The sequence below is a fragment of the Heliangelus exortis genome, chromosome 14, assembly GCF_036169615.1.
Source record: "Heliangelus exortis chromosome 14, bHelExo1.hap1, whole genome shotgun sequence".
Lineage (NCBI taxonomy): Eukaryota > Metazoa > Chordata > Aves > Apodiformes > Trochilidae > Heliangelus > Heliangelus exortis.
This window is the reverse complement of record NC_092435.1, coordinates 17,011,236-17,032,331: the sequence shown is the minus strand read 5'-3', so window position 1 is coordinate 17,032,331 and position 21,096 is coordinate 17,011,236. Positions and strand designations below refer to the sequence as shown.

The window sequence follows — 21,096 nt, the reverse complement described above, 5'->3', positions numbered from 1 at the left end:
CGCGCTCCCGCCCGGCCCCGTCCTGCGCCGCGGCGCTGGCCCCGGGCTCCCCCCCCCCTGCCCGGTGCCTTTTGTGGCGGCGGGAGCGGGCGGCGGCCTCCGCGCCCAGGCCGGGGGGTTTCTCCCTCCTCCGCGCCTCCTTTCCTTCTCTCCCCTGCCCGCGGGAGCCAAAGAAAGAGCAATGGCGGCGCGTTAGCCAGGCGTTTTCGGCGCGGCCCGGCGGCTGCGGATCTCCCCCCTCCGTGCCGACGGATGCGCGCCTCGCCTCAGGGCCCGGCGGGAGCCTAGCGGGGCCCCGGCGGCCGCCGCCGCCGCTTCTCCTCCTCCTCCGCCTCCTCCTTCCCCTCCTCCTTTTCCTTCTCCTGCTGCCGCTGCCGCCGCGGGGGAGGGCGGGCAGCTCGGGGCTTCCCGCTCCCCTCAGCCCCGCGGCGGCCATGGCCACCGAGCTGGAGCCGCCGGCGGCGGGCGCCGTGCCGGGAGCGGCCCCGCTGGAGGCGGAGGAGGATGAGGAGCATTGGCTGTACGGGGGTAGGTACCGCCGGCACGGGCACAGGGGTCGGGGGCGATGCCGGGCACCCGGCAGACCCTCAGCATCTCCCCTGACCCCGCCTTCCGGGCCGCCCCCGGGCTGGGGCAGGAGGGAGCCGGGGGGGGGCGGCAGCTCCCCGGGAGAGCTTGGTCCTGGGGACAGGCGCTGGAGCTGCTTTCTGTGGGGCCAGGGATGGGTTATTGTCCTCTTAACAATAGCGAAGTGGTGCTGTGGTCCAGTTGGAGTGTCCGAGTCTTTTTGCCGTGGTCGATGCGAGTGAACCCCCGAGTGAACGGGGAATTGCGGGGGGGAAGCCTGGGAAAACCGCAGGACTTAATTGAAACGTCTTTGTCCTCCTCATAGAATTTTCGGCTGAATACTTTTATGTTTCTTTTTCCCTGGCTCGTTAAAAGCCCCTATAAAGACCTTCACAGCCGACTTCAGTTTCTTATGTGGTGTTTCCCTTTGCTCCTTCTGCTGGGAGACTTTGTATTCTGGATTTTGCTGGGTGTCAGTGATGTGAGGCTTTGCAGATAGGTTTTGTTTGTTGAGTGGTTTGGGTTTTTTATAGTTGCTCCATTTCTAGTTGAAAAGAGAACTTTGGGCTTAGAGCTCCTTGGCACTGCTGGGTGTTTCTGTAGCTGTGACACACTTTGTGCTTACATTTAGCGCTTTTTTTTTTCTGAATAATTTTGTTATTGTTTTTGCAGATGACACCACTGGTAAACAAGAAGATGGACCAATTTCTGGGTGAGTCCAGAGGCTGTTTATTAATTATGACAATATAGGTTGCAAAGAAGAACAAGCCATGTTAAGGATGGCTTCAGTGAGTGCTTTACACCAATGTTGCTGCCAGGAGCAGCAGCATGTTCTGTTTTCATGCCACCACACTTGAGGTGGGAACACTTGAGGTTAGTTTTCTATTTAGTTTTATTAGTTTTGCCAGTTCTAATTCCATGGGGAAAAAAATGGTGCCTTGAGAACTGGGTTTTGTGCTGGCCTGGTAGTGATAAAACTGTGTCCTGTGCCTGCAAACACTAAAAACCTTGAGCTTTGGTTAAAATCTTGACATGAACAAATTATGAACAAATTATTTGGGCAAAACTTTCAGATGGAGGTTTTTCAGAAGACTTGAGTTTCACCAGATTTGTGTGTGCTCAGCATCGTCAGAAGTTCATTTTAATATTTATTGTCCTTTAAGGCCAATATGAATTCAGTATCTAGATTTCTGAGATTGTTCAAGTTCCAGATACTGTTCTGCTTCTGTTGTAAGTATCCTGTGCTTAGGGAATATGTAACACTTGTTCAAAACCAAGTTTTAGGCAGACTTGGTAAACTGTTAACCCAAAATATTGAATGAGCTTTGTGAGAAGGAGGAACTTTTATTTTAGATAGAAATTTATGGCTAGCTTGCATAAACCTATTGTTCCTTGTCACCTCCATCTGAATGTAATTTTACTTTACAAGCAGGATGTAAAAATCTGAATTCCCTGCAACTGTCTCCAGTAACTGCAGGATGCATGAAGGAAGAGTATCAGTGGCCACACTAGCTCTCTCTTTTTTTTTTTTTTCTATCCTCTCCTTTGTTTCTTCTTTGTTGCACAATGAGAATCTTCCTAAATGAAGAGCTGTGGGGTGTTTTAAGAAAAATGACTCTTTGTTTGCAATGTTTTCAATGGCTCCAGCTCCAGGGAGGCATTGTTGACTTGTCTAGAGCATTTGTCTCTAGTCATGAAGCAAAAATCAGTGTAGTTTGGGATGCAGCATCCGTTAACATTCCCTCCAGGATGCATTAAATACCAGCAGTTTGTGCAGGATGCTGTTCTGTCAGCAGTGCAGGGGGTTATGGTGGCATTCAGAGGAAATTAGGGACCAGTGACATGTGTTCTGTGTGCAGATGGTGGCTGTGGAACTGTCAGATTGTTCATTCCTGGGCAGCAAACAGGTTAAGGGGGAAAGTTTTACTTTGCCAATGTTTGTTTGAACTCCAGTTCCTAAATTTTAATGCACCCCCACAGATACTTCATGTGATTTGAAGCTGAAGGTAATACTTGTCACTGTGCCTTAATTCATCTTGGATTCTCAAGAAAATTCTGAGGTTGAGGTCAACATTATGAGTGGCTTGGATTTGGTAAACAAAACACAAAAGGTTTTGGAGCCACCTGTGGGACTTTCTCCAGTGGTTCATCTTTTGGTCCTTGGGTGATTGCCCCTGTCTGCAACTTTGAAATTCTTCTGCAGCCTGATTGTCCCTTGGAGATCTTGGCTACGTTTTATAATTTAAAGTGTCTTCAGGTGTCACCTCAGGAACTTGGTGAAAAAAGGACCTGTGCTTCCCTGGTTAGCTGCTGAACCTTCATCCCTTCATTTTGATCTTGGCTTGACTGTTTTATTTCTTTGCCTGCAGAGGTTTTATAATATGGGAGCTTCAGTAACAGCTGAAATTGTTCATTTGTTCTTTTTTTGATGCTTAGTAACTGCTTTCTGAGCTGCATTAGTGTGATCTTTTGGCTTAATTGTTTGGTGCCTCTCTTCCTGCTGCCTCTGAAATGGCTTTAATCTGAGCAGTATTTGAATTCTGTGAGGTGTGATGTGTGTTTCTTTTGGAAGATAATTTTGTGTGTGTTTATTATCCAACATGGGGGGTTTAGTTAGTAGCAACATCTCCACAAAGTACTCCTGGAGAATTGGGTTTCCTGGACCTGGGCCACTGACTCTTTTGAAAAGCTGGAATTTTTCTGAGATTCTGCTAGGTTCTACCTAGGTTCTACCTATGACATTAGAGAAAAACAATCTCTGTTTTAGTTTGGAACACTTAGCAAACTCTTTTCTAGCCTCTGTATATCAGTTTGACTTTCTTGCTTGGCTAATGCAATAAACAACATTAACCTTTGTGTGAACTCTTTAGCTGGGGGTAAATCTGAACCTGACTGTTGTTGCATTAGGACTAATTTGCTATGAATGAGAAGACTGGGTGGATAGCTATCTGTCCTCATTGAATTTTAACTCCTTCTTAATGTAAACTATTTGTAGAAACACTAAAATAACCTTTTCCTTCACCTCTATGAGACAGAAGCCCTTGCTGCTGACTAAATTTATGTCTAGCTGTGAGCACCCTTAAGGACTGGGTGAGGTTTTGCTTATTCTGGTCTTATTCTGGTCACAGCTGTGACTGTGCTGCACCAAAGCTGAAAGCTGGTGTAGCTGTTGAGTGGTGTTTGGCCAGGCAGCTGTGCTGTCTGTCAGGTGCTCTTTGGAAGCACAAAACTTGGTTCTTTCCAACCCAAACCAAGCAAGGACAAAGGATTTGTTGTTGTTGTTGTGTCGTTGAGCAAACTGCCAGAAGAATAAACAGTATCCCTGAATAAAGCCATTAGATGAAAGTCACCTGGACCAAGTGTTTTAGGAAGGTTTGTAGATGAACCTCTAGATCTAGAGATGAACCTCAGGCTTGTCCACTTTCTTTTCTCTCTCCTGTTTCCCAGGCATGCAGAATCTTCTCATCCTTTGCAAGATGCTCCTCAGGAGACCCGGCCTGGCAACACCGAAGACCGAGAGATGTCACAGCATGTATGTGTCCCACTGCCAAGGGCAGGTGGGGTTATTTTTGTGCTTCCCAATGCTCATGAATAAAAAGATGGAAGTGTAAAGATGCTGGTAATGCCTCACATGTTACATTTGTACTGGAGGAGTGCCCTGAAAGTGCTGAAAGAGGAGCCTTGCTTCTCCGCCCCCTCCTCCCTCCAGGCTTTTTGATGGGTTTGTTTTCAGCCAAGGAGAGAAAACTGGGAGCACCTTCCTTAGACCCTTTTGTAGTGGTGAGGTGCTAGTTCAGGTTGTGTATCTTGCAGAACTGCACCCCTGGATATCTGGAAGGCTTTTTTATAGCCTTGGAGTGCAGGAGAAAGTTATTTCTGTATACCAGAATCATTCTTTCCAATAGTCCTTCATGATACAAGCTTTGTGAGGTGACTGTCCTGGGGAATTGACCAGTTTCATGTATCATTGAGCTCCTGTGTACTTCTCTTGTTGCTAGGCCCTTCCAAGTGGTGAAGATGATGAAGATGACAGTGACAGTGACAGTGATGATGATGATGTGAAAGTGACAATTGGCAACATTAAGACGGGAGCACCATCCTACATGTAGGCACTGCTGGTTTTCCTCCCAGTTTCTGGTCTAGGGTAGCTCTGGCATGTTGACTGGGCTTGGAAGTGGGGGTGAGAGCTGATCTGCCTTCTGGGAGACATGGGGGTAATGGCTGGAGCACCAGCAAGGGATTAGAAGCTGAATGGCAGCTCTGTCCTGCAATTGCTTGGTGGAGAATCCATCTGTTAAATAGGAATGATAATTCCTGGATCTGCTGCTGGAAAATTAAGGAAATAATTACTAGGCAAAATCAAAGGTGGGAAGTGTAACTCATCACCTGTGAAAACTTCATGAACACTAATCTGTATTGATAAGAATTTGTGTAAGCTGTGAATTTACTAATTTTCAGATGTCTTAATTTTTCATGAATCAAAAGTGGTGAGGCTGGAATTGCAAACCAGGAAGTTATGTCACTGACAAAAGTTGTGCCTAATTTGCATTGAATAAAAGTGACAAGACAGCATTATTTGCTTGTTGCTACCAGCCTTCCTCTTAAGGAAATGACTTGCATGTACCTTGTAGCACCTTCTCATTTTTCCACTTTATGGATAATTTCCTTCCCTGGTTGTAGAGGTGGTTGGTCTGATGGATTACTCTGACAAGCAATGCTCCATCTGTTAGCAGCTCACTAGATTTTGCAGTCAGGCTTTTTGAAATCTGCTTCTATGTTTCCCTCCTCATTCTGTGATCCTTGTGCCACTGAGGTTTCCATGGTGTTCAGTTCCATTTAAATATTTCAGCACAGTCCTGGGCAGAATGGTAACCACCAATCCTTGAGATAACCTTTTCTCTAATGTCCAGGACAACTTTATGGTGTCAGTCAGTAAGGATGTTTGCTGGGTTTCTGTAGTTAGAGAAACTTTGGTTGCAGATGAGTCTCACTTTTAAGGTGTTTGAGACTTTTTTACTAAAAATAGTAGAGAAGCATCAATAAACCCAAGTGAACTAAGCATCTTCTGAAGGATGTCAGGGTTTGAGTGTATTTTGCATGAAAATCTTAAGCCAAACACTATGTTCAACTACCAATGGAGTGATTCTTTTTCATATAGGGGAACTCCTATGAATCTAAACTTAAAAACGGGTAGAGGCTATGGAGCATCTGCTTCAGGTATTGCTCTTACTTTTATCCTTCACTCTTTGCAATATTTCACTCACCTGGCATTGACAGCTGGAGCAGCTGCAAATCTTGGGCTCTGGTTATCAAATTAGTGCATCTTGTTTAAACCAGGAATAGGAAGAGTGTTTCTTAGAGAGAAGTGCTCCTAGGACAGTGTGGGTGTGATGGAATGATTTAATTCCCCATCACCAAACAGCCTGATTATAGTTCTGTTTCAAATAGAAAAAACCCAAAACATTGATTATTACTTGAACAGTAAGAAAACAGAGTATTTCTAAACTCTAGTCTTGCACTGGAGGCTTTAAGTCTGTGGTTTATCTGCTGAGCCAGTTGCAGTGTAAGATACAAAAAGAAACAAACCCTGGCCTTGAGTGTCAGCTGTGCACATTTCTTCAGGTGAAGTTTTCCCCACTGTTTACACTGCATATGTGTGACTGTCCTTTCATGGGCTTTATGTTACTTCTTGCCATTAATTTCTCTGTGCAAATGACTTAAAAACAAGAAATAATTCCCCCTGAAGATTCTGTACCCATCACATTTTTGCTGCCTCCTGTTAGTGGATATATGCTCTACTGAAGACTGATGGTGATCAAGTCTTTTGTTATGAGAAATTGGGAGAAATAAATATTTTGCCTGGGGAGAAAAATAATTTATGTTTTCATTTGGGATAACTTTTGTGCCTGCTCTAATAGTTTGTTCTGTCTGTAGCACCAATCTGGGTTAAATTTGCTTCTCTGCTGTTCAGGTGCAAGTGTTGTAGTTATTTATAGAATGGTTGAAGTAATTTTTATTAAAAAGTTGCTTGTGGTTACCTGCGTGCTATAAAGTCAGCAATGAATTCACAGTAGCACTTTATTCTTTTTTTTTTTTTTTTTTTTACTGGAGTAATTTACTCAGCAAATTAGTGGATTAAAGGCATTGCATTAAAAATAGTAATTGTTTCTCTCTCTCTCCAAAGCCAAATTGCAGCCCAAAGGTATTGACTTGGATGCTGCAGGGAATATAAATGGATTGCCTGTTATAGAAGTGGATTTAGATTCATTTGAAGACAAACCATGGAGGAAACCAGGTGGGGCCTCACAGTTTCTTGTGGTAAATATTCTCTGCAGTTTTAAGTTGTCTCTTGTGAATTTCACCTGGAATTTCTGTCCATTTATTGCTGCTAAGGAACAGGGAAGCTGGAACAAGTGCTCAGCCTCTGATGCCTGTCTCGTCAGTGACAGTAACTGACTTCACACAGAAATTGGGTTTTTTACTCTATTATTTTAACTCTATTAATTTACTCTATTTTAATTTAGGCAAACACTGTCAGCTTTGACAAGATGGGGTAGGATTTTTCCTTCAGAAAAGCTGCATTGCCTGATCCTTTTGCTGGATTCTGCCCCAGGTAGAACCTAGCAATTTCTTCTGGACATAATTATCTAGACCATCCAGACAAAAAGGCACTTGGCAGAGTGGGTTTTAGTATGTTCATGGTCTGTTCTGTCTTCCTGGGATGCTACAAATGAACTTCTGGTTTTCATCTGAATTTGATGCAAGAGTAAATGAAGCAACCAAAGAGATCCAAATTTTCCTCTTGCTACTCTCATAAAATGTGCTAAGATGAAAGGTTAACTGAAGCAAAAAAATCCACTTGCCTCTTCTCAGAAATAATTTTCCCTGCCAGTCCTTGTACTTTATTTGTCTTTTAGAAGATAAATGATAAGTAAGCAGCAAGTAACTTAGTAATTAAACTAAGTAACCAGCACTAGAGCACTCTGGGATGAGTAGCAGCTAGTGCAGACATAGGAAATGTAACCTTTGTTCTGCAGGGGGTTTCCTCTTGCTTGTGAAGTGAGAAAGAGGGGGCTAGGAAGAAAATAAATTAGAAGGAAAACAATGAAGTGAGGTTCAGAAAAGTAAGCTGAGAAGTAAGCTGATAAAATAGATCCATAAATGTCAGGTTGCTGGGTCTGTGTTGGTAAAATATGCACATTTGGGTGGCACAACAGGAGGAGTGACAGGCCTAGAAGATAAACTTAAGCCTCAAGGTGTGGATCCAAGCTCAGCATGGTCAAAGAGCTCACCTTACCAATGTGTGTCAGCTGCTTGGTTTGGACCTGGGCTGGCTGAGGAGGCCTTTGCAAGGGGAGTGTTTGAGGGACACCTCAGCCAGGCTTTGCAGTGCTTGCTGTGGTGAGGTCTGCCTGACAGGGCTCCTTGCAGCTCTTCACCTCTGTTTTCTTGGCAAGCAATTTGTGGCCACCTCTGTCACTGAGAAGTGTGTGTGCTGACCTGGCACACGTCACTGTTCAGCCTTCATCCTGGGAGTTAGGATCTGTAGTTAGGATTGGGACCAAACTGTAATTATTTGGGTAGCCTGAGACACAGCAATAAAAAACTTCCACTCCAGAGCTGTCTCATGAAGCATGCTAGAATCCCTGTGTTTGACTGGTGCTCCCTTTGCCAGGTGCTGATCTTTCTGATTACTTTAATTATGGATTCAATGAAGAAACATGGAAAGCTTATTGTGAAAAGCAGCGACGGCTTCAGCTTGGGCTGGATCCTGCTCCTCCCATCAGCACGGAAAATAAGATCACAGTAGGTGACACGTTCCTCCTCATACCCTGCAGCAAGTCTGGGCCTTGTTTTTGTACTCACAGAGATAAGAAGAGGAGATACTGTACTGCCTAACTGTTCTCTGTTCCTTTCAGCCATGAGAAATTCAAAAGTGTGTCTTTAAAGATAACATTTCACTGCTACAATCCTTTATTTACAGAACAAACCCTTCCAGCTGCCTGGCAGGTTTGAACCACTACAGTAGCAAGACTTGACTGGGTTTCCAGTTGACTTTGAGGCTGCTCAGCTGTAGGGGTGTCTGGTTGGAAGGTCCAGAGTCAATACCACAAAACCCAGCTTTAACTTAAGGACTATATGAAAAGGGATATGAGATTATTAAACTTTTGGGCTTGTAAAGGGAGACAGTGGACAGCAGGCTGAGGCTGGAATAGCCACCTTTTACAGAAATGTCTGCTGCCTTGGCTGAAAAACAGGTTGCTTGTTTGCAAGAGTCCTGTGATTGTTCCCCAAGGGAGCCCTTTTGCTGTGCTGAGGGTTAATCTTCATTCAGGGCAACTAAGGGCATTAAGCCCTGGTGTTATACATTGCTTTCCATAGGTTCAGCAAGGAAGGACAGGAAATGCTGAAAAAGAAGTGGAAAACAACATCATCAAAACAGAATTCAAAACAGACTTCTTGGCTCTGGTGGGAGGACGTATGAAGGCTGGGCCTCCTCCTAACAGGTAAGAGATGGAGCAGCCAGAAAGCCTGGGTGCACTGTGCTCTTCAGGGGGGGAGCTGGGACCCACCTAGGCCATATCTGAATCTCCTCAAGCTTTTCTTAGGAAAAACAACACAAATACTTCAGCTTTGAAGGCTGACACTGCTGCCTGCTCGTGCTAACCTGGCTTATTCCCACGATGTGAATCTTTGGCTCCTTGGGTGGGAGTGGGTTACATGTCAGGCAGCTGATAAGAGGAGCTGTTGGTTTCTGGAGCTGTGTGCTGGGCTGATGAGTTATTGCCTCCAGTGAGAGAGGGGATCCACAAGGCTGGACAAAGCAAAACAATTGGGTCATTTTGATTGGCAGCTTCTGCTGGGAAAACCTCTCAGACCTGAAGAGGTTCATGAGGTTTTTTTAATCAAAAGCCTTAGAAAAACAAAACTATGTGAAACCCAGAAGAGGCAGAGCTTTGGGATCTGGGTGTTTCTGTTGCTTTGTTCACAGCACATCCTTTGCACACCTGCCTTGCAGAAGTCAGTCATGTATTCCAACTCTTCTGCTTTGCCCAAGGAGAGAACCAACTGCATGCTTCAAGCATAAGCTGTAGATCATTCCTTTAGCCTGTTTGCATTGAGGCACTTTGCTGGCTTTGCTGTCCCCCTTCATAGTGCCCTCAAATCAGTCAGGTTTGTTTCCAGCTGTCACACAGATCTCACGAGGTTTTTTTGACTTGGGAATGATTGTTCAAATCTGGAGAGGGAGTAAAGGATTTCAGCTCTGAAGCAGAGCATGCAATCCCTGATATTACACCTGGATGTTGTGTTTCTGGGTGTTCAGACTGAATTCACCCTGGCTGGCAGAGATTAAATTGCTTAGAAGTGAAAACAGAAATTCTCCTTCACCTCTTGGCCAGTTTGAGTGCTGCTGATTTTTTCTTTTTTCCTGGGTGGAAAAAAATGTGCAAGAGAAGTCTAACAGTGGGGAAAACTGCTCCTTCTAATGCTTTTTGAGCCTAAAAAGATGCATCTACTTTGTACCAGGAAGCTGGGTGGGACAATTGATGTGATTGGTGGCCAGGCAGGCACAATTAGGAGAGTAGAAGGAAGACGCCGTGATAAACATGCCACGGAGGAAAACCCAATCCAGGTAAAACTTTTGTGCCATCTGGACAAATTTCTGATGTTCTTGCACTTCTGGTCAACCCTGAGCATTCCTGCCCTCCTGTGTCACAGTTCCTGTCTGCAAAGCAGCAGGCAGCATATCAAACCCATCGAGGTGTTTGCCTGTATTGTTCCCTTCTGCAAGTGGAATTAATTCCTGTGTTAAAAGCTTCACCTTGCTAAGAGCTAGGGACTGGCCTTTGAAAACTGCCCTTCCCATCTGAATGATAAGACCCAAGTTCTTTTTCCCATCAGCTCTCCCAAGGTATCCCTCAAGGTGTGCAGCTGGGAGGTTCTTAGGTGCATTGTTCCCTTCCCAACACTGTCAGGTTGGAATCTCCAGTCCTGTGATAGAAAACCTCTACTAAGAGCTCCTGTTTCTTTTTATTTTAAAGTCACATTTAGTCTCAGCATGGTTAGATGCAGCCCACACCTCAGGCCTGTGTTACTGGGTATTGTTCCTCACTAAGAATGAAAAGCCTGGGGTTTGAAACTGGACTCAGTTTTTCATGTCCAGTGTCTGACCATAAAGTTCTGAGTGGCTCCTAGGGAGGAGGGTGCTGTGTGTAGGGTTTGGGGACTGAGAACTCTCTTAACCACCTTTCTCTTACCAACCACTCCTAACTCCCTGAGGAAAGCCCAAACATGAAACCTTTCCCCTGCCTAGACACAATTCTCAGTTTTCCTTTTACACCTGTTTTTGAGGTCTGTTTATTTATTTACTTTTTTTAGTGGTCTGTTTTCCAAATTTTGCCAACAACGGTCGAAAAAAAAAAAAAAGTTTGCCAGAGAGATAGAATTATTTGGGAAGTGGTGGTTGTTCCTCCCCCTCCCAAGCACTGACACCTGTATTTCCAGGTCCTTCTGGTGTCCCTGCTTGTTGATCATTCCTTCAGCACTAGTGGGTATGTGACCTGCATTTGTCAGGTGGGAATCCACTCTTCCTTTTACCTACATGGGCACCATCTAGAGCAGAATTTGGCCTCTTGCTGCCTTCAGCAAAGATGAATTTGTTTTGAAGGGAAAAAAATGAAAAGGAAGCACTACTGTGTCACCCTCAGCTATGACAGCTGTTAATCTGCAGCCTGTTCATGTGGACAAAATGTGTTGATACCCTGAAATGTCAGCTGTCTGGCACTGTTGTGTGGAAGAGAAAATACCTCCCAAAGGGTATGGACTGCTTTGACCATGCTTCCACCCCAAAAAGTGTTATCCCTTGGGTTTTGGCACAGCCTGGTCTTGCCCAGTCCCACAGTGCTGCCTGTTTTGCTGATTTCCCCCCTTTATGCCAGCACAGTGAGGTTCTTAGGTGCACAACAAGATTTAAAATCCTCTCTTCTCCTTCCTTTGCCTTCTAAGGTCCTTGGAGACCACGGAAGTAAGCCACAACCCCCCCAGCAGCCTCAGCAGCCATCACAGCCCCAACAACCACCTCAGCAACAGCCCTTTGCACCACCAACAGGCCCACCACCTCCCCCACTGGCTGGGCCACCTCCACCACACTTCCTCCACCCTCCTCCACCTGTTACTTCTGTTCCACCTCCCCTGCATCCTCCAGGTATGTGTTCACACAGGAATATGTGGCAGGCTTGGGGCTTGGAGCTTGGAACCAACCCCAGGCTTGGAGCAAATCAAAGGTTTTGTGGTGTAAATGCTATGGGATTGTCAAGCAGTCAGTGCAGCCTGTGTTCAGTGTCTCCATCAGCCTGTTTAGCATTTGCTCATGGACACTTAAGTTTCTTGAAGAAAACTCTAGGGTTTGTTTCCTTGAGAGAGCCTTTGGGTGCTACCAATCCCCTTTATTGGTAAATATAAATAAAGTGGGTTCCTGTTTATCTGTGGTGGAAGCCAAGAGCACAGGAACTGCTGTCCTGTCCAGTTCAGGGTCCTGTCTGGCAGTGGCTGATTCCCAGTGTTTCAGGGGTGCTGCTGGAATTGGCAGTTCTGCCCCAGCAGCTCTAACAAACAACTTTCCTCCTAATCCAGGTCAGTTCTTGCTTGGTTTATTCCTTGAATTACTCAGACTTGGATTTTTCTGTGTTTGTTCTTGTGCATTTTATTGTGCCCTCCACTGCAGGATGATTCTTACTGCCCCTAGAAGAGTCCAGTGTCTAGTGCTTCATTTTAAAAGCAAAATATAACTCAGATGAGGCCTTTACCATGATCCAAAGTGAGTCATGGCTCTGCCTTTGTTGCTTCTGGCTTAAATAATGCACAGAGACATGGCAAAGTTGAGAGAAATTGTTCACTTGTTTTGGTTGCAACCAGGGCATTTTTTTAAAAACCCAATTTTTTAAAAAATCCAAACAAGCAAGAGGACACACTGCCACCTACAGCAGGGTCTCCTTTCCAGCTCCCTCAGTTGTGCTGAAGGCCTAATCAGTTGTCTGTGTGTTGACACACGTGGAGAAAGGAATTTTCTAGTGCAAGAGAGCAGCAAGATTTAAATTCTAATATAAAGCTGAAGAGCTCGTCATTTGGGAAAAAAAAATATAAAAAATATAATTTGTAGGCTTGTTAGTGCTTAACAGCACCAGTTTTTCTGTTGGTCTTGTTGCTCAGATCTGTGAATTCAAGTGTGCTTTTAGGTTCAGCTTCAGGTGCAGAGAGGAGGTGCTGTCCCTGTTGTCCTCACTTGTTCTGTTCTTTTCCCCAGGTCTGCCACCACCCGGTCCTATTCCAGGTAGGTCTTAAGTTGCTCCTGATAACAGCAGTGACCCTGAGCACTCAGGTGGCCCCATCTCAGCATCAGGATAAAGTAACACAGGGCAGGATGAAGCCCAGGATGATTTTATATAACAGCTCTTTACATGTTTAACATCTGGGCCATTTTTCAAGTGTCAGACCTCTCAGCCAGCTCGCTGGGGCTGCTCTTCTTAGGATTTTTTAAAGTATAGGTGCTCAGGAGATTGGCTTTCTTTACAAAAAACCAAAACCAGGTGAATTCTCTGTTACCTCCTCTGTAAGAGGCAAAGTTATTCATGGAGCACTAAAACCTTTCCTGTAGTTGCAGCATGTCTGCACCCCAAGACCCAGACTTTCCTGGACTGTAAGGGTTAATTTTTGCCCCTTTATAAATCTTAGCCTTCAGATGAAGAAGCCAAAATAGAAGGCAGTTCTTTTATTTTTCTTTCCATACCCCTGCAGAACTAACACAGCTGTGGGCTTTTAATTTTGGTAGGAGATACAACCCTGAAGGCAAATTATTCCATTTCAAACAGGGCCTTGTTTAGGGTAAAAAAAGATGCTTTAACTGCTTTGAACTATAAACAGCAACCAAGGCTTGTTCCTCATGGCAAGCTGTGAGGTCTTTGTGCTGATTTCTGCTTCTGTGTTTAGGGTTGTTCCCACCTCCTCTGGCACCACCACCAGCTCTCCTCATTCCAACCTTGGATGGGTAAGACCACACCTGGGCTGAGCCATGGGCCCAGCTCCTCTGGAGTGAGGAAGGGAGGAGGAGAGGTCTGAAATCAGGAGTAGTGAGTCTTGATCTGGGCTGGGGTTGGTGGTGGTGGGGGGTGAGAGCAGAATCTGTACAGAATCCTGGGTGCATTTTCTTTGATTTGTCACGTTGGTGGCACGGGGAGGGCTCAATAAAACTCAGGGTGTGTGCTTAGGCCTAGAGCAGAGTAGATGACAGGAAGTTGTGTTGCTCCAGATGTTTTCTGCAAAGATTCTCCTGGTGCTTTGTTAAGCACTGGTGGTTTCCCAGGAACTCTGCTTGCTTTGCAGAAGAAAGGGCTGAAGCAGGGCAAGCAATTCCAAGCAGCTGCCCCTGCAGCCATTTCTGATGGTTTGCAGTGCAGAGTTAGGAGATTCACTCAACCCATGGCTTTCCCAGGAGGATGTTTCCCAGGGCTCAGGACAGATCAGGTGAAGCTGTAGCACAGACTTACCTGCAGAGGGTCACTGCTGGCAGTAACTTGTGTCCTCTCCTCTCTCCCCAAAGCCAGCCAGCCAGCTACAATAACAGGCAGCCTCCTCCGTTTGGCTACAACTCTGCAGGTGAGCACTGAAAAGAGCAAACAATTGAGCTGCTTCTGTCTCTGTTCTCTGGTATTTGATAGTTTAGGCCTTTTTTAAGCTGGTGGACATCATGCTTGCTCTAATATTACAGTCCTGCTTGTGCCCCATCCCCCACACGCTGAGTTTGACCTCAACAGAAGATGTCTGGGAAACTTTTGTAGCAATTTTGTAGTTGAGTGCTAAGCCTCGAATCAGTGCAGATTCCCAGCAACAGAGAACCTTCCCCACGTGCACCATGTCCTTGTTTGCACACACACACACTTGCTCACACTCACTCAACACTCTTTTCCTTCTCCTCCACCCTCAGGGAGAAGCCCAACCAGCAGCTTTGCATCTCCTGAGCTTCTCCATGCCCTCATCCCACACTTCAGCATCTCCCTTGCCTACAGGCACATGCAGGCATCTGCCTCCCCTTGGGAGGAATGAGGCAGTGCCAGAGTTTCAGCACCTTCCCTGCTGCCCTCTTGCAGCCCTGCCAGCAGTGCCCACGTTCTCCCCCCTTTTCTCAGTGACCAGCACTTGGTGGCACCTCCTTGGTAGAGCCCTGTGCTGTCTCTGACACCAGACTAGAAGTGAGACCTTGTAAGGGTGGCCAAGAGCCTGGAGCTCACTGAACTCAGCTGGAAAAGGGTGCCCCAGCATTGCAGGCACCTTTGCTTTCTTAAGTCAGGACATCTCTGAGGGATGGATCAAAACTTTTCTCAGTGGAGACTCAGTGCAGTGGGAGCTGCAGAGAGCAGGAACTGGGGAAGTGCATGGCCCTGGCAGTGATGTGCTGTGGAAGGGGTTTGGGGAGGTTTTAGGGTCATTGAATGGTTTGGGTTGGAAAAGACTTTTAAGACCATCAAGTCCAACTGTTAACCCAGCACTGCCAAGCCCACCACTGAACCATGGTCCCACTTGGCAGCAGTGTCTGTGAATTGCTGTTCCTGCAAGCATGTTCCTCAGGGGAAAAGTGTGCACGTGTTCTTGTCAAACTGCTGGAAGCAGAAAAAGGGAGAATAGGAGGAGGGAGTTGGGCTGTCAGTCCTCCTTGGAATCCTCCTTGGATTCAGCTGTACCTCCAGAGGGAACCTGTGGAAAGGGAGGGCCAGAGGGGATGCTGTGAAGCTTTCAGATGATCAGGGATTCTGCTCTCTCGTTGCAGATTCAGGTTTTATCAGCTACCCACCCATCTCCACGTCTCACACCCCCTGGGTGACAACGGTGGACAAAGGCACCAGCAGCTCCAGCAGCAGCCACTGGGAGTACTCGGGCTCCAGGCGGGAGCGGGAGAGGGACCGGGAGAGGGAGAGGGAAAGGGAGAGAGACCGGGACCGCACCCCCACCACCAGTGAATACAACAAGTGAGTGCTCAGGGTGCCCAGCAGGGAGCTCTGCCCTGAGCAGCCCGGGGAGGTGACACTTCAGGTCAATAACTAGAGGGCAAACAAGGAGCCAGTGTCACTGGTTGATTTCCTATCTGTTTTTTTGGTTTTATTTTTGTGGGTTTTTTTTTTTTCACTAAATCCAGCAGAACCAGTTACACTTGCTCTCTCTCACCTGTAAGGAGAGGCCAGTAAATGAAGTAGCCCCTCTCTGTTCACTGGGTGTTTCACAGCTCAGTGTGAAAAGCTGGCTGGAGAAGCATCTTGTCTTCTGGCTGCCACTGGCAGATCAAAGGGAAAATCACCCGTGCTTTGCTCAGCTCTCCTCTAGAGGCTCTCAGGGGAAGGAGTCAGCCAGCAAATACAAATCCTTAACCAGGTGTTTCTGTGAGGAGCAGCCCTGGAGATAACCACCTTGGTGGGAGCTGATGTGATCTCAGGTGACAGCAGTGCTGGGAGCACTTGGGAAAGGAAGCTCTCAGCCTCCCAGTGTTGATCTAGAGAGCTGAAGTGAAGGTGAGGCTGCAAAAGCTCTTCCCAAACCTGTCACTTCTTTGTTCTGTCACAGGCAGTGTCAGTGTTTTGCAGGCATTAGGCTCAGAAATGCCAATAGTCATTCAAAACACGATCAGAATGTGCATTCCTGCCAGAGGGGTGCTGCTTGCAGGGAAACTTCCCAGCCCAGGGGGTGAGCAAACAGCAGGGCAACATTTTCCTAATTCTTTTTTTTTGGGTGGGAAGGGACAGCCCAGACCAACTTGCTGCAGTTTGAGGAGCTCAGATTCCCACACTTCCTGAGCAGTCACACCACAGCCAAGTCCCGTGATCAGTGCTCCTGAGCACATTGTTGGCATTTCTGGGTGCTTTTGAACATTTTGACCTCTGAAATCATGCTTGCCAAAGCAGGGCAAGTAGCCCTCAGTGTAGCCCTATGGAGCATTCCCTGATAATTGATACTGAACATTTATTTGTCTACTTTGTTGCCCTGAGTGTTAGGATGATGTTTCAGACTTCCTTTCTCTGAGTCTGAATATCATTTCGTGCAGTGGGGCTTGTTAACTCTTTAGGTTTTTGGCTTTCAGAAGCTGAATAAGGACTGGGAGATGTAGAGGGGAGAGGGGGATGTGTCTGAGCTTGGGGTCCTCCAAGTGTGGGGTGCCTTGGACAAGAAGGAAAGGCTTTGTCACAATTTGAGTTTTTTGAGCTCATGGGGGAGAAAATGGTCCCTTAGCCTAACTCACACAAAAGAATTACAGGTTATCTGGGACAAGAGTGTTGGGAGGTAAAATCCAGCATCAGGGAAGGCAGAATGATAAGAGGAGCAAGTTTCTGTTGGTTTTGAACAAGGTGTCTGGATGTCTTGGACATATTCTGGAAGGATTGTGAGGGTAAAAGCCGTGAGACATTGGCCACGCACCTGCTGCTGAGCTTCTCCCTTGGCCGTGACACTCAGCTCTTTGGGCTTCTGAGCTATGGATTAAAAGATGAAATGAAGAAAGTTGTTTCACTGTGGGTAGAAAACCAGGATGGGGCTGCAGCTGGGGTTCAAGCAGCAGCAGCAGCAGCAGCTGATGGCTACGGTGTTTTCAGGAGCCTCACAGACACCGCGGTCTTTGTCGCTGCAGGAAGAGGCGACAGATTTGGTTGGTGAGGGTGGGGTTCTCCAGTCCTGTAAGCACAGCTCCTGACCCTGGGCTCTCCAGGAGCTTTGCATCCCCCTTCTCCTTCCTCTTGCCTGACTTCTCCTTCCTCTTCCTCAGTGATGATGAACGTTACCGCTACTACAGCCGGGAGCGCAGCTACGACTTCGAGCGCGACTACCGGCGGAGTCGGGACCGCAGCCGGGAGAGGGAGGATCGGCACCGGGAGCGCCGGCACCGGGACAAGGAGGAGAGCAGCAAACACAAATCCTCCAGACGGTGAGAGCTGTTCCAGGTGGGATGGGGCTCTGTGGGGGGGAAAACACCCCAGCTGCAGAGAAATGTTCCTCCTGGAGCGGGAGACCCAGCGCTGCGTGCTCAGAGCTTTGTGCCCGGTGAATCTGAGGAGGGTGGTGATCTGGAGGGAGGTGAAGCAGAGCTGGATGTCCTAAAATCGTGGCTTTGCTAGAGAAAATGTATTTCCTGCAGGTTGTTTTCTTGTGAGGATTCATCTAAGCAAAGCAACAGGCCCGGTCTGGGGCAGTGCTGGGTTGTTGTGGCAGTTTGCATCCTGGCAGTGACTTGAGCAGACTTGCTCAGTTTTTTGGTGCTTCCTTCTTTCAGAGGAAATTCATCTGTAGGTAATTACCTGTATTTTGAAGTTGGTATCAGAAGAACTCCTACATAGTGACTGGAGGCAAAAAGCTGTTCTTGTCCTTAAGGAGATGAGGTTTTCCAGAAAGGACTGATTGCTGAAGGCTTGGAAACACAGTGATGAGAAGAAAGGCCAAGGACCACAATCCAAACTGAAAACAAACAGAAGCTCAACTGATACCAGACTAACAAGCCAATAGCTTTAGGGGTTATTTCTCAGCTTGAATTCAGAATTGAAATGTAGTGTTAGATAGATAGCAGAATGGGATGGAATTTACCAAGGCAGTGTCAGAATCTGCTGGAGAGCTTGATTTCCAGAGCCAGGCAGGAGGTGAGAATGAGGTGACTTTTCCTCTGCTGCTTTCAGCCACAGGCAGATGCTTTCTGTCTTGCTCAGAGTGGTAGGATGGGAAATGTTTGCTGCTGAAGCAAAGGAGGAATAGTTTTTGTTTCAGGCCACTCTCGAGTGCATACCAGAGTCCCTGCTTCAGGCACTTTGAGCCTGTCCAAGGTGTTTGCAGGAGGATGAAAGGGTTTCCTTGTAGTTTCCAGTTTCCTGCAAATTGACCAGTCTGAAGGGAATTACTGACGCTCCTTCAAACATTAAAGGGCAGTTGCATTGTTCCAGCACACACCACTGCTGCCTTGCTGCCCAGGAGGTGGCTGGAGATGTGTGGAGGAGAGGCAGCAGCTTTCTTTTTTTCTTTTCCCTTTTTTCATTTTAATGACTGCGAAACCGTTTATTAAAGAAGTCAGAAAATTACTCAAATCCCGGGAGCTTTTCAGTCAGGGCTTCAGTGGTTCAGCCAGTTGGGTGTCTCTGCTGCTAAACTGGTATCCCAGCTGTGCTTGGAATTTGTTTCTGCACCTGACTGTCCCCTCTCACTGAGCTGGGTGGCTGCAGTGTCTGGACTGTGTCACTGTCATAAACTCGTCTGCTTTTTCCTGTACTCTGTTTTAATCCTGCCACCCTCACACCATGCTCAGCTCTAGAGACCTCACCTGGTTTTCAGCCCCTGAAGTGAAATAGTTTGAGAAGCAGCAGGAAAAAGTCTCCTCCCAGGAAGGGCCAAGAACCAGAGTGGGCAAAACCAGAGCTCCCACCTTCTTGCTGGGAGATGGAGGGGGATCTGGGGGCTGTGGTGGGCACGCTGTAGTTGGTGGTGCAGGGCTTGGAGGTGTTGCAGCCTGGTCCTGGTCAGGGTTACTTCTGGCTGGGATTTCTCCCATGTCACAGGAATCCTGTAGGAACATCCAAGCTATCCAGCTGCATCTGGAAACCAGTTCTGGATGAGGAGAGAGAGGAGTTGTAAAGCACCAAGCTAAGTGGAATGCCAGGTCATTCCTGAGTAAGAAGTAGAAACAGGATCTGCCTCCCACATTTTTCCAGCTGCATTGCTCCCTTTCTTGCCTCGTTCAAGAGTGAAAGTGTCAAACCCCTCTCTGATGTAGGACTCTTCTTTCTCTCAGCAGCCTTGGAGCTTGACATTGAAGCTTGAGATGTGTCAAAAGTGTTAGGAGTGAAGAGGACACAGATTTTGCTTGTAAACACTATCCAGAAGTCACTCTGGCAGCAGTCTGCCTGGTGCAGTGTGTGGGGTAAAGCAACCACCTCCTGCCCGTGGTTCAGCCACATCTGCTGTAATTGTCCCAAGGAAAGATGATGAAGCCTTTCCCTGGTGCCTCAGCACCCCAGTCTGTCTCCTTTCTACCCCAGACAGAAGTGCTGTGTCCCCACACGTGTTCAGGTCCTCCCCCGGGGCAGAGCTGTGCTGCTGCCGGCTCGGATTTCATTTTCCTTCTCACGTTTCTTCCCCTCCCCAGCAAACAACACGAGAGCGAGGAGGGGGAGAGCCACCGGCGTCACAAGCACAAAAAGAACAAGCGCAGCAAGGAGGAGAAGGAGACCAGTGAGGACGGGGCCCAGGAGGGAGAGGAGCAGGACACCAAGGAGTGACCCCTGCCCAGTGCCAGCCCGCGGGAGGAACTCGCTCCGTCTGAACCAGCGTGTGGCGTTGGTGATGTTTTGGGGTGGTTTTTTTTTGGGGAGGGAGGGGTTGATTTCCTTTTTTTTATTATTATTATTTTTCATTTTTCCAAGGGAAGAGCAGCTGACTTTGAAGCGTGGGGCAGTGCTCTTGAGGCTGTGCAGCCAGCAGCTTAAACTCTTTTTGTTGTTGTTGTTGTTGTTGTTTTTTTGATACCGGACAGAACACAGCAGTACTATACACAAAGCACTGAGCTACTCTACTCATCCACATCCCTAGGGAGAACTTTGTTGTATCAGATCCTATGGTTTCTGATGGAAGATGGCTTCAGCTGAAACTAATGCAGTTAGGTGATAGGGGTTTTTTTGTTTATTTTTTGGTCATCATCATTCCTTTTTTGAAGAATAGGACAGTAAGTGCGACTTGAAATTTATTGTCCAAAGAAAAGTGTGATTTAGAATCCTGAGAGCCAGCTTAGAGTCCTGGCTTCTAGTAGTGAAAAGTCTCATCCCTAAATAAATTTCTTTCTAGCTACAAAAATGTTTTCTGCTTTCTCTGTGGCCAGCTGGGTGGCACGTGAGGAGCAACTGCTTTTCTTGGTGGGTCACAAGGTCCTGGTTTGCTCTGATGGCTTTGAGGAGCTGTCCTGGGTGTGCAAAGACTTCAAACCCCCGGGGTTGTGGGTTTCTTCATCCACTGCAAAAACAGTCCTGTCGTACCTCCAAGCTGGAAATCCAACAGAAGATCCAGAGCTTCTCATGAATTAGTTTTGACTGGAAACCTCCTGCTTGCTTCTCCTGGGCTGAGGGGGGTGGGTCTCAGCTGGGATTGTCCCATGGCCTTCAGGAACTTGGGCTGAACTTGCTTTGATCCACTTGTGGGCAGAGGGGAAATCAACCCAAAGTGGGTGAGAAGGACTCAAGAGCTCTTGGTGTGTGTTCTCTGGAAGAACACTTGTTCTGCAGCACAGGGACAGATGTGCCCACCCTCCACTGCCAGAGGACAGGATTGCACACACCACCTGGGAACAGGACCCAGCATCCTCTCCTGCAGGAAGAGCCCATCTTCTGCCACTGGGACAGCTGCTTGGCTTTTTTTTCCAGAACATGGAGCTGAAATCATGAGGGCAGCCAGAGGCCACTGCCCCCAGACCACTCTGAGCTGGGTTTTGCCTGGCAAATGCTGGTAATATACTGAGTTTTACAC

General features: G+C 47.1%; 1 protein-coding gene across 1 annotated transcript; it reads left to right on the top strand.

The window, feature by feature from the left end:
- The first annotated feature begins 35 nt into the window (after positions 1-35).
- On the top strand, positions 36-20,430 carry LOC139802477 (pre-mRNA 3'-end-processing factor FIP1-like). Its single transcript, XM_071757659.1, has 16 exons — positions 36-528; positions 1,240-1,279; positions 4,015-4,099; positions 4,566-4,672; positions 5,726-5,784; positions 6,752-6,862; positions 8,243-8,373; positions 8,950-9,074; positions 10,096-10,201; positions 11,575-11,773; positions 12,872-12,898; positions 13,555-13,612; positions 14,165-14,220; positions 15,389-15,587; positions 17,369-17,527; positions 19,727-20,430. Exons 1-16 carry the CDS (start codon positions 435-437, stop codon positions 19,857-19,859), a joined length of 1,689 nt encoding a protein of 562 aa, XP_071613760.1. The 5' UTR covers positions 36-434; the 3' UTR covers positions 19,860-20,430.
- Positions 20,431-21,096: the final 666 nt, after the last annotated feature.

Bases quoted from the DNA above. Each gene is read 5' to 3' on its own strand.
- LOC139802477 (XM_071757659.1), top strand. From the start codon at position 435: ATGGCCACCGAGCTGGAGCCGCCGGCGGCGGGCGCCGTGCCGGGAGCG. The intron at 4,673-5,725 runs GTAGGCACTGCT...TTTTTCATATAG, and splicing joins ACGGGAGCACCATCCTACAT to GGGAACTCCTATGAATCTAA. The intron at 17,528-19,726 runs GTGAGAGCTGTT...TCCCCTCCCCAG, and splicing joins AAACACAAATCCTCCAGACG to CAAACAACACGAGAGCGAGG.